Source organism: Leuresthes tenuis, unplaced genomic scaffold (assembly GCF_036924035.1).
Source record: "Leuresthes tenuis unplaced genomic scaffold, fLeuTen1.0.hap1 SCAF_23, whole genome shotgun sequence".
Lineage (NCBI taxonomy): Eukaryota > Metazoa > Chordata > Actinopteri > Atheriniformes > Atherinopsidae > Leuresthes > Leuresthes tenuis.
In genome coordinates, this window is record NW_027325377.1 from 3,525,016 (window position 1) to 3,538,439 (window position 13,424).

Here is a 13,424-nt window from a genome sequence, read left to right on the forward strand (position 1 = left end):
AAGCTCCATCAGATGCAGGTTAAAGCTCCGTCAGATGCAGGTTAAAGCTCCATCAGATGCAGGTTAAAGCTCCATCAGATGCAGGTTAAAGCTCCATCAGATGCAGCTTAAAGCTCCATCAGATGCAGGTTAAAGCTCCATCAGATGCAGCTTAAAGCTCCGTCAGATGCAGCTTAAAGCTCCGTCAGATGCAGGTTAAAGCTCCGTCAGATGCAGGTTAAAGCTCCGTCAGATGCAGGTTAAAGCTCCGTCAGATGCAGCTTAAAGCTCCATCAGATGCAGGTTAAAGCTCCATCAGATGCAGGTTAAAGCTCCATCAGATGCAGGTTAAAGCTCCGTCAGATGCAGGTTAAAGCTCCGTCAGATGCAGCTTAAAGCTCCATCAGATGCAGGTTAAAGCTCCTTCAGATGCAGGTTAAAGCTCCGTCAGATGCAGGTTAAAGCTCCATCAGATGCAGGTTAAAGCTCCGTCAGATGCAGGTTAAAGCTCCATCAGATGCAGGTTAAAGCTCCATCAGATGCAGGTTAAAGCTCCATCAGATGCAGCTTAAAGCTCCATCAGATGCAGGTTAAAGCTCCATCAGATGCAGCTTAAAGCTCCGTCAGATGCAGCTTAAAGCTCCGTCAGATGCAGGTTAAAGCTCCGTCAGATGCAGGTTAAAGCTCCGTCAGATGCAGGTTAAAGCTCCGTCAGATGCAGCTTAAAGCTCCATCAGATGCAGGTTAAAGCTCCATCAGATGCAGGTTAAAGCTCCATCAGATGGAGGTTAACGATCCAGAAACATCTTTAAAGCTCATTAAAATGGGTCAGATGGGTCAGAACCTGACGCTGCTTCCTCCAGACTAAAGAGGAGAGGGACCATCCAGCTGGTTATCAGCTCAAAGCCTGCATCTCTGATGGTGGTGGGGGGGTGACACCCTCACCTGTCACCTGGGGGCCTCTATAACAGCTTTTATTGAGTGTTGCTGCATCAAATCTGATTTTAGTTTTGACTACACCTTAGAAACCTTCCCACCTTCTCTGGAAACCTTGATTCATCCTGTTGATGTCCTTCCAGGCTCAAACATTATCTGAGGAGAACGCCTGCAGCTCAGAAAAGGTCTGACCTGTTCTCCTTGTGTTTGTTCAGGACCATCACCGGAGCCCGGATCACCTCCCTGCCCAGTTCAGTGTGTGAGCAGCTTCCCAACCTGCAGCTGCTGTGAGTTCAGACACCATGTCATGTGACTCAGACTCCCAAACATCACGAGGGAGCTGTCAACAGAGCTGTGACAGAAATCTGTTCCCTCTCACATCTGCGAGCTTTTGTCGCCTGGCTGTGATGTGTTCAGGGTGTGTCGGACCTCGCCGTGCTGACAGATAAAACTTTGTCTCCGCAGTGATCTCTCCTATAATCAGATCCAGGCTGTACCCAGCTTCTCCGACTGCGAGAGCATCCAGAAGATGTGAGTGTTATCTTTCTTCTTTCAGAACTTATTCTCTGTCTTGGGAAGCCGTGCTGACTCCACAGTGACCACGGCAACCAATAAAGTCCACCCAGCTGTGCATCATGGGAATAATTAGCCCAGTTGTAATCCATTTATGACCAATCACACCACTTGCTTCAAAGCAGAATTGATTAAAGTGATGTAATGGAAATCCAATGTGTGTTCCAGTGATCTGCACCATAACGAGATAGAGGAACTGGAGGAGAACACCTTCATCGGCCTCATGTCGCTACGCTCGCTGTAAGCTCACACACACGCTCACACACACTCTGCAGGTTTAATTAGCCTGCAGATCCTGAGCAGTGAGCCGAGCTCGCCTCTGGAAGTATTTCCAAATGGAAGCACACTTGTCCAGGTGGTCCACAGAGCCAGGTATGATGCCAGCACCTGGCACAGAAACCTTTTATGTAATAATTTACTCTAAAGCACACCTGAACGCACCATATTAGACACAGAAATGCTGAAATACTGGCAGCTCACAGCGCCCTCTAGTGTTCAGCATTATGACTGATTGAGTTAAAGATGTGTGTGAAACACACCATTTCTTTTTATCTGGGGATTAGAAACAAAGAGTGGCTGTTACACGAGGCCCCATGGTGCTTTAATCCAAACTAACAAGCTGAAACAACAGCAGAAATTAGGTTGGAACGCAGAAGTTGCAGAGAGATTAGACTGGTTCAGACATCGGCTGACGAAACACTGGCACAAAAAGTTCTGGACTTTCTCCTGACAGCACCAATCCCACTTTGTCTTCAGACCTTGTGGGTATGTGACTGTTGAAAATGGATATATATTGATCCCATGAAAGAAAGAAGTGGAAGGAAAAACATTTGAGGGTTTCATTAATGTGGTTTATTATTTAATGGCTGCTTAAACTAACAGGATGAGAGAGTTGCTGCCCTGATCGTATTTCTACTGAAAAGAAGGCAGAAAAAGGCTAAACATTTGAAGAACTTCCTCAGATAAGCCCCAGTCTTTCTGGGACGATGTTTTCTGGACATGGATGAAACCAAAGCAGAACTCTGGTAACACAGATCATCATTTATAGATGTTAATGAAGCCCAGCCGACGGACGGGCAGCACAACACGGTTTCATCATGCTAGAGACGCATTAAATGTGTCAAAAGTGAGATGAAACCAGATTACCAAGGCGGATTATGGTAAAACGTGTTATCCATGGTCAGAAAACTAAGTTAGCGGAGACATTATTGAGTCTCGCAGCAGGAAAGCAGCCTGAAATACAACCGACTTCACGGCAGAATCACTGAAAAGGAAGCGATGGACAGCAGCGAAAGAGCAGAGGAAACTGCCAGCAGAGAGGGGCAAGAGGCTTCTGGACGTATCTTTTTAAAAGCCATTTGTTATTGGTGGTGTTCAGTAACTTTAGACATTTACAATCATGTGGAAAAGTACCTCTGCTCTCTTTGAATTCTAAAGTTTTCTGTATCTAAATAATTAATCGAAATGTTGTAAACACATGAAATATCCCACTGTGTCATTATTATTGAACAAAAACAGGAAGAGTGAGTGTAAAACTAAGTGAACCCCTGATCCAGCAGCTTCAGCAGCAGTGAGTGAGAAACTAAGTGAACCCCTGATCCAGCAGCTTGCAGCTTCAGCAGCAGTGAGTGTAAAACTAAGTGAACCCCTGATCCAGCAGCTTCAGCAGCAATGAGTGTAAAACTAAGTGAACCCCTGATCCAGCAGCTTCAGCAGCAGTGAGTGTAAAACTAAGTGAACCCCTGATCCAGCAGCTTCAGCAGCAGTGAGTGTAAAACTAAGTGAACCCCTGATCCAGCAGCAGTGAGTGTAAAACTAAGTGAACCCCTGATCCAGCAGCTTCAGCAGCAGTGAGTGTAAAACTAAGTGAACCCCTGATCCAGCAGCTTCAGCAGCAACTTCAGCAGCAGTGAGTGTAAAACTAAGTGAACCCCTGATCCAGCAGCTTGCAGCTTCAGCAGCGAGTGTAAAACTAAGTGAACCCCTGATCCAGCAGCTTGCAGCTTCAGCAGCAGTGAGTGAGAAACTAAGTGAACCCCTGATCCAGCAGCTTGCAGCAGTGAGTGTTAAACTAAGTGAACCCCTGATCCAGCAGCTTCAGCAGCAGTGAGTGTAAAACTAAGTGAACCCCTGATCCAGCAGCTTGCAGCTTCAGCAGCAGTGAGTGAGAAACTAAGTGAACCCCTGATCCAGCAGCTTGCAGCAGTGAGTGTTAAACTAAGTGAACCCCCTGATGAGCAGCTTGCAGCAGCAGCTTCAGCAGCAGTGAGTGTAAAACTAAGTGAACCCCTGATCCAGCAGCTGGCAGCTTCAGCAGCAGTGAGTGTAAAACTAAGTGAACCCCTGATCCAGCAGCTTCAGCAGCAGTGAGTGTAAAACTAAGTGAACCCCTGATCCAGCAGCTTCAGCAGCAACTTCAGCAGCAGTGAGTGTAAAACTAAGTGAACCCCTGATCCAGCAGCTTGCAGCTTCAGCAGCGAGTGTAAAACTAAGTGAACCCCTGATCCAGCAGCTTGCAGCTTCAGCAGCAGTGAGTGAGAAACTAAGTGAACCCCTGATCCAGCAGCTTGCAGCAGTGAGTGTTAAACTAAGTGAACCCCTGATCCAGCAGCTTGCAGCTTCAGCAGCAGTGAGTGAGAAACTAAGTGAACCCCTGATCCAGCAGCTTCAGCAGCAGTGAGTGTAAAACTAAGTGAACCCCTGATCCAGCAGCTTGCAGCTTCAGCAGCAGTGAGTGAGAAACTAAGTGAACCCCTGATCCAGCAGCTTGCAGCTTCAGCAGCAGTGAGTGAGAAACTAAGTGAACCCCTGATCCAGCAGCTTGCAGCAGTGAGTGTAAAACTAAGTGAACCCCTGATCCAGCAGCTTGCAGCAGCAGCTTCAGCAGCAGTGAGTGTAAAACTAAGTGAACCCCCGATCCAGCAGCTTCAGCAGCAGTGAGTGTAAAACTAAGTGAACCCCTGATCCAGCAGCTTCAGCAGCAGTGAGTGTAAAACTAAGTGAACCCCTGATCCAGCAGCTTGCAACTTCAGCAGCAGTGAGTGTAAAACTAAGTGAACCCCTGATCCAGCAGCTTCAGCAGCAGTGAGTGTAAAACTAAGTGAACCCCTGATCCAGCAGCTTGCAGCAGCAGCTTCAGCAGCAGTGAGTGTAAAACTAAGTGAACCCCCGATCCAGCAGCTTCAGCAGCAGTGAGTGTAAAACTAAGTGAACCCCTGATCCAGCAGCTTCAGCAGCAGTGAGTGTAAAACTAAGTGAACCCCTGATCCAGCAGCTTGCAACTTCAGCAGCAGTGAGTGTAAAACTAAGTGAACCCCTGATCCAGCAGCTTCAGCAGCAGTGAGTGTAAAACTAAGTGAACCCCTGATCCAGCAGCTTTAGCAGCAGCTTCAGTAGCAGTGAGTGTAAAACTAAGTGAACCCCTGATCCAGCAGCTTCAGCAGCAGTGAGTGTGAAACTAAGTGAACCCCTGATCCAGTAGCAGCAGTGAGTGTAAAACTAAGTGAACCCCTGATCCAGCAGCTTCAGCAGCAGCTTCAGCAGCAGCTTCAGTAGCAGTGAGTGTAAAACTAAGTGAACCCCTGATCCAGCAGCTTCAGCAGCAGTGAGTGTGAAACTAAGTGAACCCCTGATCCAGTAGCAGCAGTGAGTGTAAAACTAAGTGAACCCCTGATCCAGCAGCTTCAGCAGCAGTGAGTGTAAAACTAAGTGAACCCCTGATCCAGCAGCAGTCAGTGTAAAACTAAGTGAACCCCCGATCCAGCAGCTTCAGCAGCAGTGAGCTGTAGTAAAACTAAGTGAACCCCTGATCCAGCAGCAGAGAGTGTAAAACTAAGTGAACCCCTGATCCAGCAGCTTCAGCAGCAGCTTCAGCAGCAGTGAGTGTAAAACTAAGTGAACCCCTGATCCAGCAGCTTCAGCAGCAGCTTCAGCAGCAGTGAGTGTAAAACTAAGTGAACCCCTGATCCAGCAGCTTCAGCAGCAGTGAGCTGCAGTGATGGTTTCCTGTGGGACGTTATCAGTCTCTCTCATGGTTATGGAGGAATCTCGGCCCTCTTCTCTCCAGCAGCTTCAGCTCATTGAGGTTTGCAGCACTGGTTTCTGCACAGCTCTCTTAAGGTCCCCCCACAGCATTTCAGTCAGGCTGAGGTCTGGACTCTGACTGGACCATTGCAACACCTTGATTCTTTCCTTTTCCACACATTCTGCTGTAGATCTGCTGCTGTGTTTGGGATCTTTGTCCTGTTGATGAGCCAGTTTCAGCCCAGCTTTAGCTGTGGGACAGATGGCCTCACATCTGACTCTAGAATACTTTGGTATCCAGAGGAGTTCATGGTGGACTCAATGACTGCAAGGTGCCCAGGTCCTGTGGCTGCAGAACCAGCCCAGATCATCAGCCCTCCACCACCGTGCTTGACAGCTGGTATGAGGTGTTTGTGCTGATATGCTGTGTTTGGTTTCCTCCAAACGTGCTGCTGTGCATTAGGACCAAACATCTCCACTTTGCTCTGGTCTGTCCAAAGGACATTGTTCCAGAAGTCTTGAGCTTTGTTCAGATGCAGCTTTGCAAACCTAAGCTGTGCTGCCATGTTCTTTTTAGAGAGAAGAGGCTTTCTCCTGCAGCCCTTCCAAACAAGCCATCCTTGTTCAGTCTTTCTCTAACTGTGCTGTCATGACCTTTGACCTTTAACATGCTAACTGAGGCCTGTAGAGTCTGAGATGTAGCTCTGGGCTTTTTCACCTTGGGGTGACCTTTAACCTTTAACATGCTAACTGAGGCCTGTAGAGTCTGAGATGTAGCTCTGGGCTTTTTCACCTTGGGGTGACCTTTAACCTTTAACATGCTAACTGAGGCCTGTAGAGTCTGAGATGTAGCTCTGGGCTTCTTCACCTTGGGGTGACCTTTAACCTTTAACCTGCTAACTGAGGCCTGGAGAGTCTGAGATGTAGCTCTGGGCTTTTTCACCTTGGGGTGACCTTTAACCTTTAACCTGCTAACTGAGGCCTGTAGAGTCTGAGATGTAGCTCTGGGCTTTTTCACCTTGGGGTGACCTTTAACCTTTAACATGCTAACTGAGGCCTGTAGAGTCTGAGATGTAGCTCTGGGCTTCTTCACCTTGGGGTGAACTTGCTGGGACGTCCACTCCTGGGAAGATTGACAGCTGTCCTGAATGTTTTCCACTTGTGAATAATCTTTCTCTCTGTAGAATGATGGACTCCAGATAGTTTGGAAATGGCCTTATAACCCTTCCCAGACTGATGTGCAGCAGCAGCTGCTTCTCTAAGATCATGGCTGGTGTCTTTCCTCCTTGGCATCGTGTTAAACTGACAGAACTCCTGCTTTTATAGAGCTGCTCACACTGACTGAGGATCAGCAGCTCCTGGCTGCTTCTTACCCTCTTAGTTCCTGTAGAAGCAGTGAGGGTTCACTTAGTTTTTCACACACTGATACATGAAACCTGGGACTTGAAAGGCTTTACTTTCTTATTCACATGATTGTAGATGCAAAGGAAGCACGGCTCCTGTATTATTAGTCTTTTACTTATTATTTACATGTTTGTTTTCTCTCAGCTTCATGCCTTTCAAAGTCAGGGATGTGATAAAGAATATGAAACACTGAGAACTTGTTCCAATTGTCTTTTTTCTACGTAATAACGTTTTTTTCTATGATGTTTCACAGTTTATTCTTTTCTAATTAATTTCAGCTAACTGTGAGTCTCTGTTTCCTAACTTCCCTTCTGCCTGTTTTAGTGATTTATCCTGGAATAGGTTGTCATGCGTGAAGCCAAACTCGTTCTCTGCTCTGCCGTCTCTCTCTAAACTGTGAGTTTACTTATTTCTGATGCACTTTTTGATGTTTTTCTTGTAGAAACCCTGATGTTTTTGCAATGCAAATGTATTTATATGATACAATTAAACAGATATATGATTCGAAGGGATTTGCAAAGGCAACCAAAGCATGAAAAGGTCAAACTTAGAGGTGCATTGCTTATTATTATTAATCACAGTCCTCCGATTCAATTGAAGCAACTGAGAAGTCTTAAAGTTTGGTTTAAACTGAGTTGGCTCAGAGCTGCAGGTATCTGGGAGTTTGCTCCATAAAATCTGAAAGCAGCTTCTTCATGTTAGCATCTTGTTAGGATTTGGTCCGTTTTGGGAGATTTAGCTTATGGGCTGTTTGTCTCCTAGTTTATTATTTCCCTTTAAGTCTCCTGGTGTCTCATGTTATCTGATCAGCTTTAGTTTTTCCTCAGTGCTTTTGGTTTAGTTCTGGTTTTCTTTATTCTTTATTCTTTGTGTTTTCTGTTTAATTGTCAGTGGTTTAGTTTTGGTTTTTAGTTTAGTTTCCCCACTATTCTTGTCTGTACCCCAGATGTCCTCAGCTGTCTGTGCCTTGTCCCTAAGTCTCTGATCACCTCTGTTTCCCGTTAATTTCTCAGATGCTGTCACTCTACTGAGCAGCCCTTTCAGTCTTTATAGCACGCCGGTTTCCTTCGCCATCGGCCGGTTTGTTGCCGTCTCTCCCTCCGTGCTCTTCCTGTCCTGTTGCTTGCTTTTTGTTCATCGTTTTGTTTGGATTTCCCGTTCTTCAGCAGCACATTTTTGGTCAAGTCGTTAATTTGACTCCCACCTTTACCATGGATCACAACTCTTATAAAAGAAGATCTGAGATGAATCCATTTAAAGCTTCATAAACCAACAGCAGGGTTTTAAAATCAGTCTGATCCTCTTCCAGGCAGAGCAGGAAATACTCTGTTACAGTGATTGATCCGGTCTGCTGGAGATAAATGCACGGAGCAGCTTTCCTAATTTAGTCCTTTAATCCTGGAAATATTCTCCAGGTGAGACTGGAGACTTCGTAACTGGCCTGATACGACCTGAGTTCAGGTCTGAGTCCATGATGACACCCAGATCTCTGTCCTGGTTTGTGGTTTTTAACTTGACAGACTGAAGCTGAGCTCAGATTTTTAACCTTTAACCGTCTCTTATAAGACAATGACCTCTGTTTTGTCTTTGTTTAATTGGAGGAAATTCTGGATCATCCAGTTGCATTTTGAGGATTATAATTCATATTTTTTTGCTTTGTATAATCTGAGCCAATGGAAATGCATGGAAATGCTGAATAAAAGAGGCTTCAGAAATGATCCCTGAGGAACTCCACATGTCCCTTTTGGTAGATCAGATGTGTACCTGTGGACACAAAGTCGTCTCTGTCTTTTAAGTAAGATTCAGAGGGTTCAGGATTGTGTAGATGTTAAAACAGTTGTTGGTTCAGCTGTTGAAAAGCAGCTTTTTCTCATACTTTACCTAAAAAGAGAAGGTTTGATATGGGCCTAAATCACTGAAAACCACGCCCCCTCTGTCTCTGCAGCGACCTGTCGTCCAATCAGCTGTCGTCTCTGCCTCTGATTGGTCTGCAGAGTTTAACTCACATTCGGCTGTCTGGAAACGATCAGCTGATGGAGTTAATACCCCGAGAAGACCTGCCGCGAGTCAGGTGAGCCTCATAAAACTATGTGTAAAATCTCTGCGTTAAGAGAGTTCATCCATCGTCCAGATTTTATGAAATTGTCACTTTAACCGTGGATTTAAATGATTTGAGCTGTTTGGATGAAGAAACGGCAGCATCACAGCTGCTTATCATCTTGTGTATGTGTCTGTTCTCAGTGTTATGGAGCTTCCTTACGCCTTCCAGTGCTGTGCCTTTGTCTCCTGCGAGAGGCGAGGAGGAGGAGGAGGAGGTTTGTCCTGGGAGAGGGAGGAAGCAGCAGACTTAACTGGGAGAGACCCCTCTGTTCTCTCCAGTCAAGGTGAACCAGCACTCTATCAGGAAGCTTCCTCTGGAAGATCCAGTGCGGCGGTTTTACCTTCTGAAAGCTCTGGGGTGGGACTTGGGCTTTTTTTTGCAGAAAGACAATGATACGATAAGGCGTAGCTTAAAATACCCCAACATTGTTTTATATTTAGGTCTGTAATATCTCATTAAGAGCACTCAAAGATTCTGCTTTCCTTTTTTAAATCAGCTGAATTGCATCACATTTGCATGACTTCAGGCGTCGGTGAAAGCAAGAACAAAGGGAGGCCTTAAGTTCCCTGATCAGGTGTTAAATTCAAGCATTTACATTTAGGAGGCCACAAAATAAGTGCAGTTTAAAGCAAGATTACTGTTACTATGAACTCTTTATGTGAATCAGTGAGAACTGAACTTTAAACCCGTTAGTGTGAAGTGTGAGCTCGCACAACCCTGCCTCAGTGCTGCTGAACCTGTGTGTGCAGATTTAATGTTCCAAAACAACGTTTTGTGAGAGTTTAGACTGATGCATCCCCACTTTGTGTCTGCAGTAGATCAAGACTGGGAGGATTTTCTGATGGAGTTTAAAGATGAACCCAAACCGCAACACTCTGTCCACTGCAGCCCGGTACCAGGTAACAAACTCATCATTTATCATTTATCAGCTTCATTATAGGAGTTGAGAATTTGGCAATGCAGCAAAGGTTGCCTGCTGCCCCTTAGAATACAGCTCCATCCCGCTCCAGTGCAGCAAAGGTTGCCTGCTGCCCCTTAGAGTACAGCTCCATCCCGCTCCAGTGCAGCAAAGGTTGCCTGCTGCCCCTTAGAATACAGCTCCATCCCGCTCCAGTGCAGCAAAGGTTGCCTGCTGCCCCTTAGAATACAGCGCCATCCCGCTCCAGTGCAGCTGATGGTCGTGGCTTGAAGAAGCCAACAGAAACACATCATCAGCAAAAAGCAGAGATGTAACTCTGAGGTTCCCAAACCAGACGCCCTCCTCCCCCCGACTACACCTCCAGATCCTGTCCATGAAAGCAGGATCGGTGACGAGGGGCAGCCCCGATGGAGTCCAACACTGTAAACAAGAATGTGGACTCAGCTCTTGCTTTGGTTTCACAGGGACTGAATAGACCGGTTCCCAGACCACCCCCCACAGAATCCCTCAGGATTAGGCCTTCTCCAAGTCCACCAAACACATGTAGACTTGAAGGTCAAACTCCCTTGACCCCCTCAGTGCTCCTCCTCTCTCAGGGAGCCTGATCCCCCTGTGCATGGAACACATTTTCTGGTCCTTTTTTAAAACTGTGGATTATTACCCGGTCGGCCACTCCAGACCACCGTGTGACACTGAACAGATGTGTTAATGTGCATTTATTCAGTGTTGTTCACTGATGGGTTGTGTTTCCTGCAGGACCGTTTCATCCCTGCCTCCATCTGCTCGGCAGCTGGATGATCCGGGGCGGGGTGTGGCTCATCGCGGCGATCTCACTGGTCAGCAACAGTCTGGTCGTCCTGTCGATCTTCTTCTCTCCAGTCAGCACGGTCACGCCTCCCAAGCTGCTGATTGGCCTGCTGGCTCTGGTGAACGGCCTGATGGGAGTGTGGAGCGGCTGGTTGGCGGCAGTGGATGCCTGGACTTTCGGCAGCTTCTGGAGGTATGAAACCAAACCGGGAACACAATGTCATTGTTTACTGTAAATTACAAATTAAAGGTTTTTTTTGTTGTAGGTACGGTACAAAGTGGGAAAGCAGCTTCCTGTGTCGCCTCAGCGGCTTCCTGTGTGTGTTTGCGTCTCAGACCGGACTCTTCCTGCTGACCGTGGCCGCTCTGGAGCGATGTCTGACCGCCGCACTTAGCAGCAAAACTGACAGGAGCAGCGGTGAGGACTCGTTTAAACAGGTTTTATTTAGGTTTATTTAGATTCTGTTAACAGAAGATGAAACATGGATTGTGTTCAGCTCTGGCATCACAGCCGGCTTCTCCTCTTCCTGCAGGTCGCTCGTCTTTGCCGCTTCCCATCCGCCTGGCGGTGTGTGTGTGCTTCCTGCTGGGCCTCGTCGTCACACTGCCCCTGCTGGTGTCCAGGCACAGCAGCACCTCTCTCTGTTTGCCGCTTCCTTCCTCCTCCTCCTCCTCCTCCTCCTCCCTGGCCTTCTCTGTCTCCCTGGTGCTCTTTGACTCTCTCTGTTTCCTCCTCATGACGCTCGCTTACACTCGTCTTTACTGCCGCGCCAACAAAGCTCCACCCACCTCAGACGAGGAGGCAGCGCTGACCCGACATGTCGCCTGGCTGCTCTTCTCCGACTGCCTCCTCTACCTCCCCGTCGCCTTCCTCTCCTTCTCCTCCCTCGTGCGGCTCCCTGCCGCCGGGCCAGAGGTGGCGAAGGGAGTGCTGCTGCTCGTGGCGCCGCTGCCTGCCTGCGTCAACCCGCTGCTCTACCTCCTCTTCAACCCACTCGCCAGAGAGGAGCTGGCAGCTTTGGCCAAACGCACCTGTGGGGGTCTGGCGGTAAATAAGCTACGGAGAGGCGGAAGAAGAGGAGGAGCGGCTGGAGGAAGGCTGAGCACGATGGATTCAACGTACGACGAAGACGCCGAGAAACAGTCGTGTGACTCCACGCAGGCGTTGGTGGTCGGAGGCGTGAAAGAAGAAGAAGAAGATGAGGAGGGGCGAGGAAGAGGACAACATTCAGTGGCGTTTGTTGCCCCACGTCACTAAACCGGCACACAAACACGTTCTCACCTGACAAAAGCCTCAGTGTTGTCTCAGATAACCATAAAACAGGCTCCTGATTGGCTGTTATATTATTTAAAGAGTGATCAGAAAGAGATGGACTATTGTTACATTCAGACAGAAATAGTTTTAATGCCTGCTGACCTGAAGCCATATGAGTTAAACACCACACAGGATCCACTAAAGTGCACGTGTGCACAAAAGAAAATGGCGTAAAAGAAGAAAAATCAATGATTCAGACAGTATGAACGAAAAATACGGCATGCTTTTGTCTTAAAATACATCTTTTTTCTACATTTCAGACATGAAACACGTCCCAGATAACAGGGCCAGTCCAGTACCTGGACTCTATGCTCAGAGTTCTCATCATATTTATGGATCCCTTTTGTCCCGTCGAATACCTTCTACAGACCAGTTGAACAGGGAACCTTTCTCCAGTCTCCTGTGATGCTAATCCCACCTGAACGCAGCTAAAGTCAGCCAGCAAACCAATCTTTAGTTTCCAAATGTGATATTCAGCCATTTGGTAGCAGATAAAGGGCTTAGATATCATTCACAAGTCGATTTAATACACGTCAACCATCCCAGGGGTAGAAACTGCTGCCTGTAGGGGGCGATAGTGAGGCTTTTGATCGGGTGAGACCAAACTCCCACACAAACATGTAAAAAACACACAGAACAAAACTGACTGATGGGACAGTGAGGCAGCAAATGTAGCAGCAGCTGGAGAACAGAAATGAAAAGCACAAGAAGGAGCTCACCATCAACTCGCTACCAGTTTGGACTCTTTATTTTTCACCGTTTTCTCTCCATCGTTTGATTTTTCCTGCTGTAAACTAGCTATCAGAGACTAAGCTTTCGATCAAAAGAAGAAGGAGTTCCAGGTTCATGCTGGGATGTTGATCAGGACACACACAAACACACTCACACAGGAATTTACACCCTTTTTTTTTTTAAACGTGGCACAGTTTACAGCGCCGTGTTACCAAACGTTGAACCAAATGCTCACGGTAACAGCTCGTGTTTTTGCAAACGTGTGTGAAAACTGCAGAGTGTGTGTGAGTTTCGTCAGAGTTGAACCTCAAACTGAAAACAGGAGTCGAGAGGACAAAAAGCAGCTGCGGCTCATGTTCACCAGCTGAGAAAAAAACACAGAACTGGCCCTTTAAATGGCTTGTTTTCCTCACATTTACACCTTTATGTAAGGAAAACCTTCAAAGCATTTCAGTTTAACTCAAATCTCACAATAATACGAAAAGAAAAGTGTTTTCTGTCCACATATGATCATAATCATTCTTAATGTTTACATCATCAGTCACCAGCTGAGAAAAAAACACAGAACTGGCCCTTTAAATGGCTTGTTTTCCTCACATTTACACCTTTATGTAAGGAAAACCTTCAAAGCGTTT

At 46.9% G+C, this 13,424-nt stretch overlaps 1 protein-coding gene across 2 annotated transcripts in view; it reads left to right on the forward strand.

Moving 5' to 3' along the window:
- The window catches only part of LOC140283100 (leucine-rich repeat-containing G-protein coupled receptor 5-like), a 60,851-nt gene extending 47,667 nt beyond the window's left edge, over window positions 1–13,184 (forward strand). The window contains exons 11-20 of one of the 2 annotated variants that reach the window (XM_072377753.1): window positions 1,131–1,202; window positions 1,381–1,446; window positions 1,657–1,728; window positions 7,240–7,311; window positions 8,861–8,986; window positions 9,157–9,299; window positions 9,832–9,915; window positions 10,692–10,935; window positions 11,009–11,160; window positions 11,276–13,184. In XM_072377753.1, coding sequence (XP_072233854.1) covers window positions 1,131–1,202; window positions 1,381–1,446; window positions 1,657–1,728; window positions 7,240–7,311; window positions 8,861–8,986; window positions 9,157–9,299; window positions 9,832–9,915; window positions 10,692–10,935; window positions 11,009–11,160; window positions 11,276–12,000 — 1,756 coding nt within the window. In that variant the 3' untranslated portion in view covers window positions 12,001–13,184. The remainder of the gene's footprint in view (window positions 1–1,130; window positions 1,203–1,380; window positions 1,447–1,656; window positions 1,729–7,239; window positions 7,312–8,860; window positions 8,987–9,156; window positions 9,300–9,831; window positions 9,916–10,691; window positions 10,936–11,008; window positions 11,161–11,275) is intronic. The other variant, XM_072377754.1, reaches the window with a different exon arrangement.
- The last annotated feature ends 240 nt before the right edge of the window (window positions 13,185–13,424 follow it).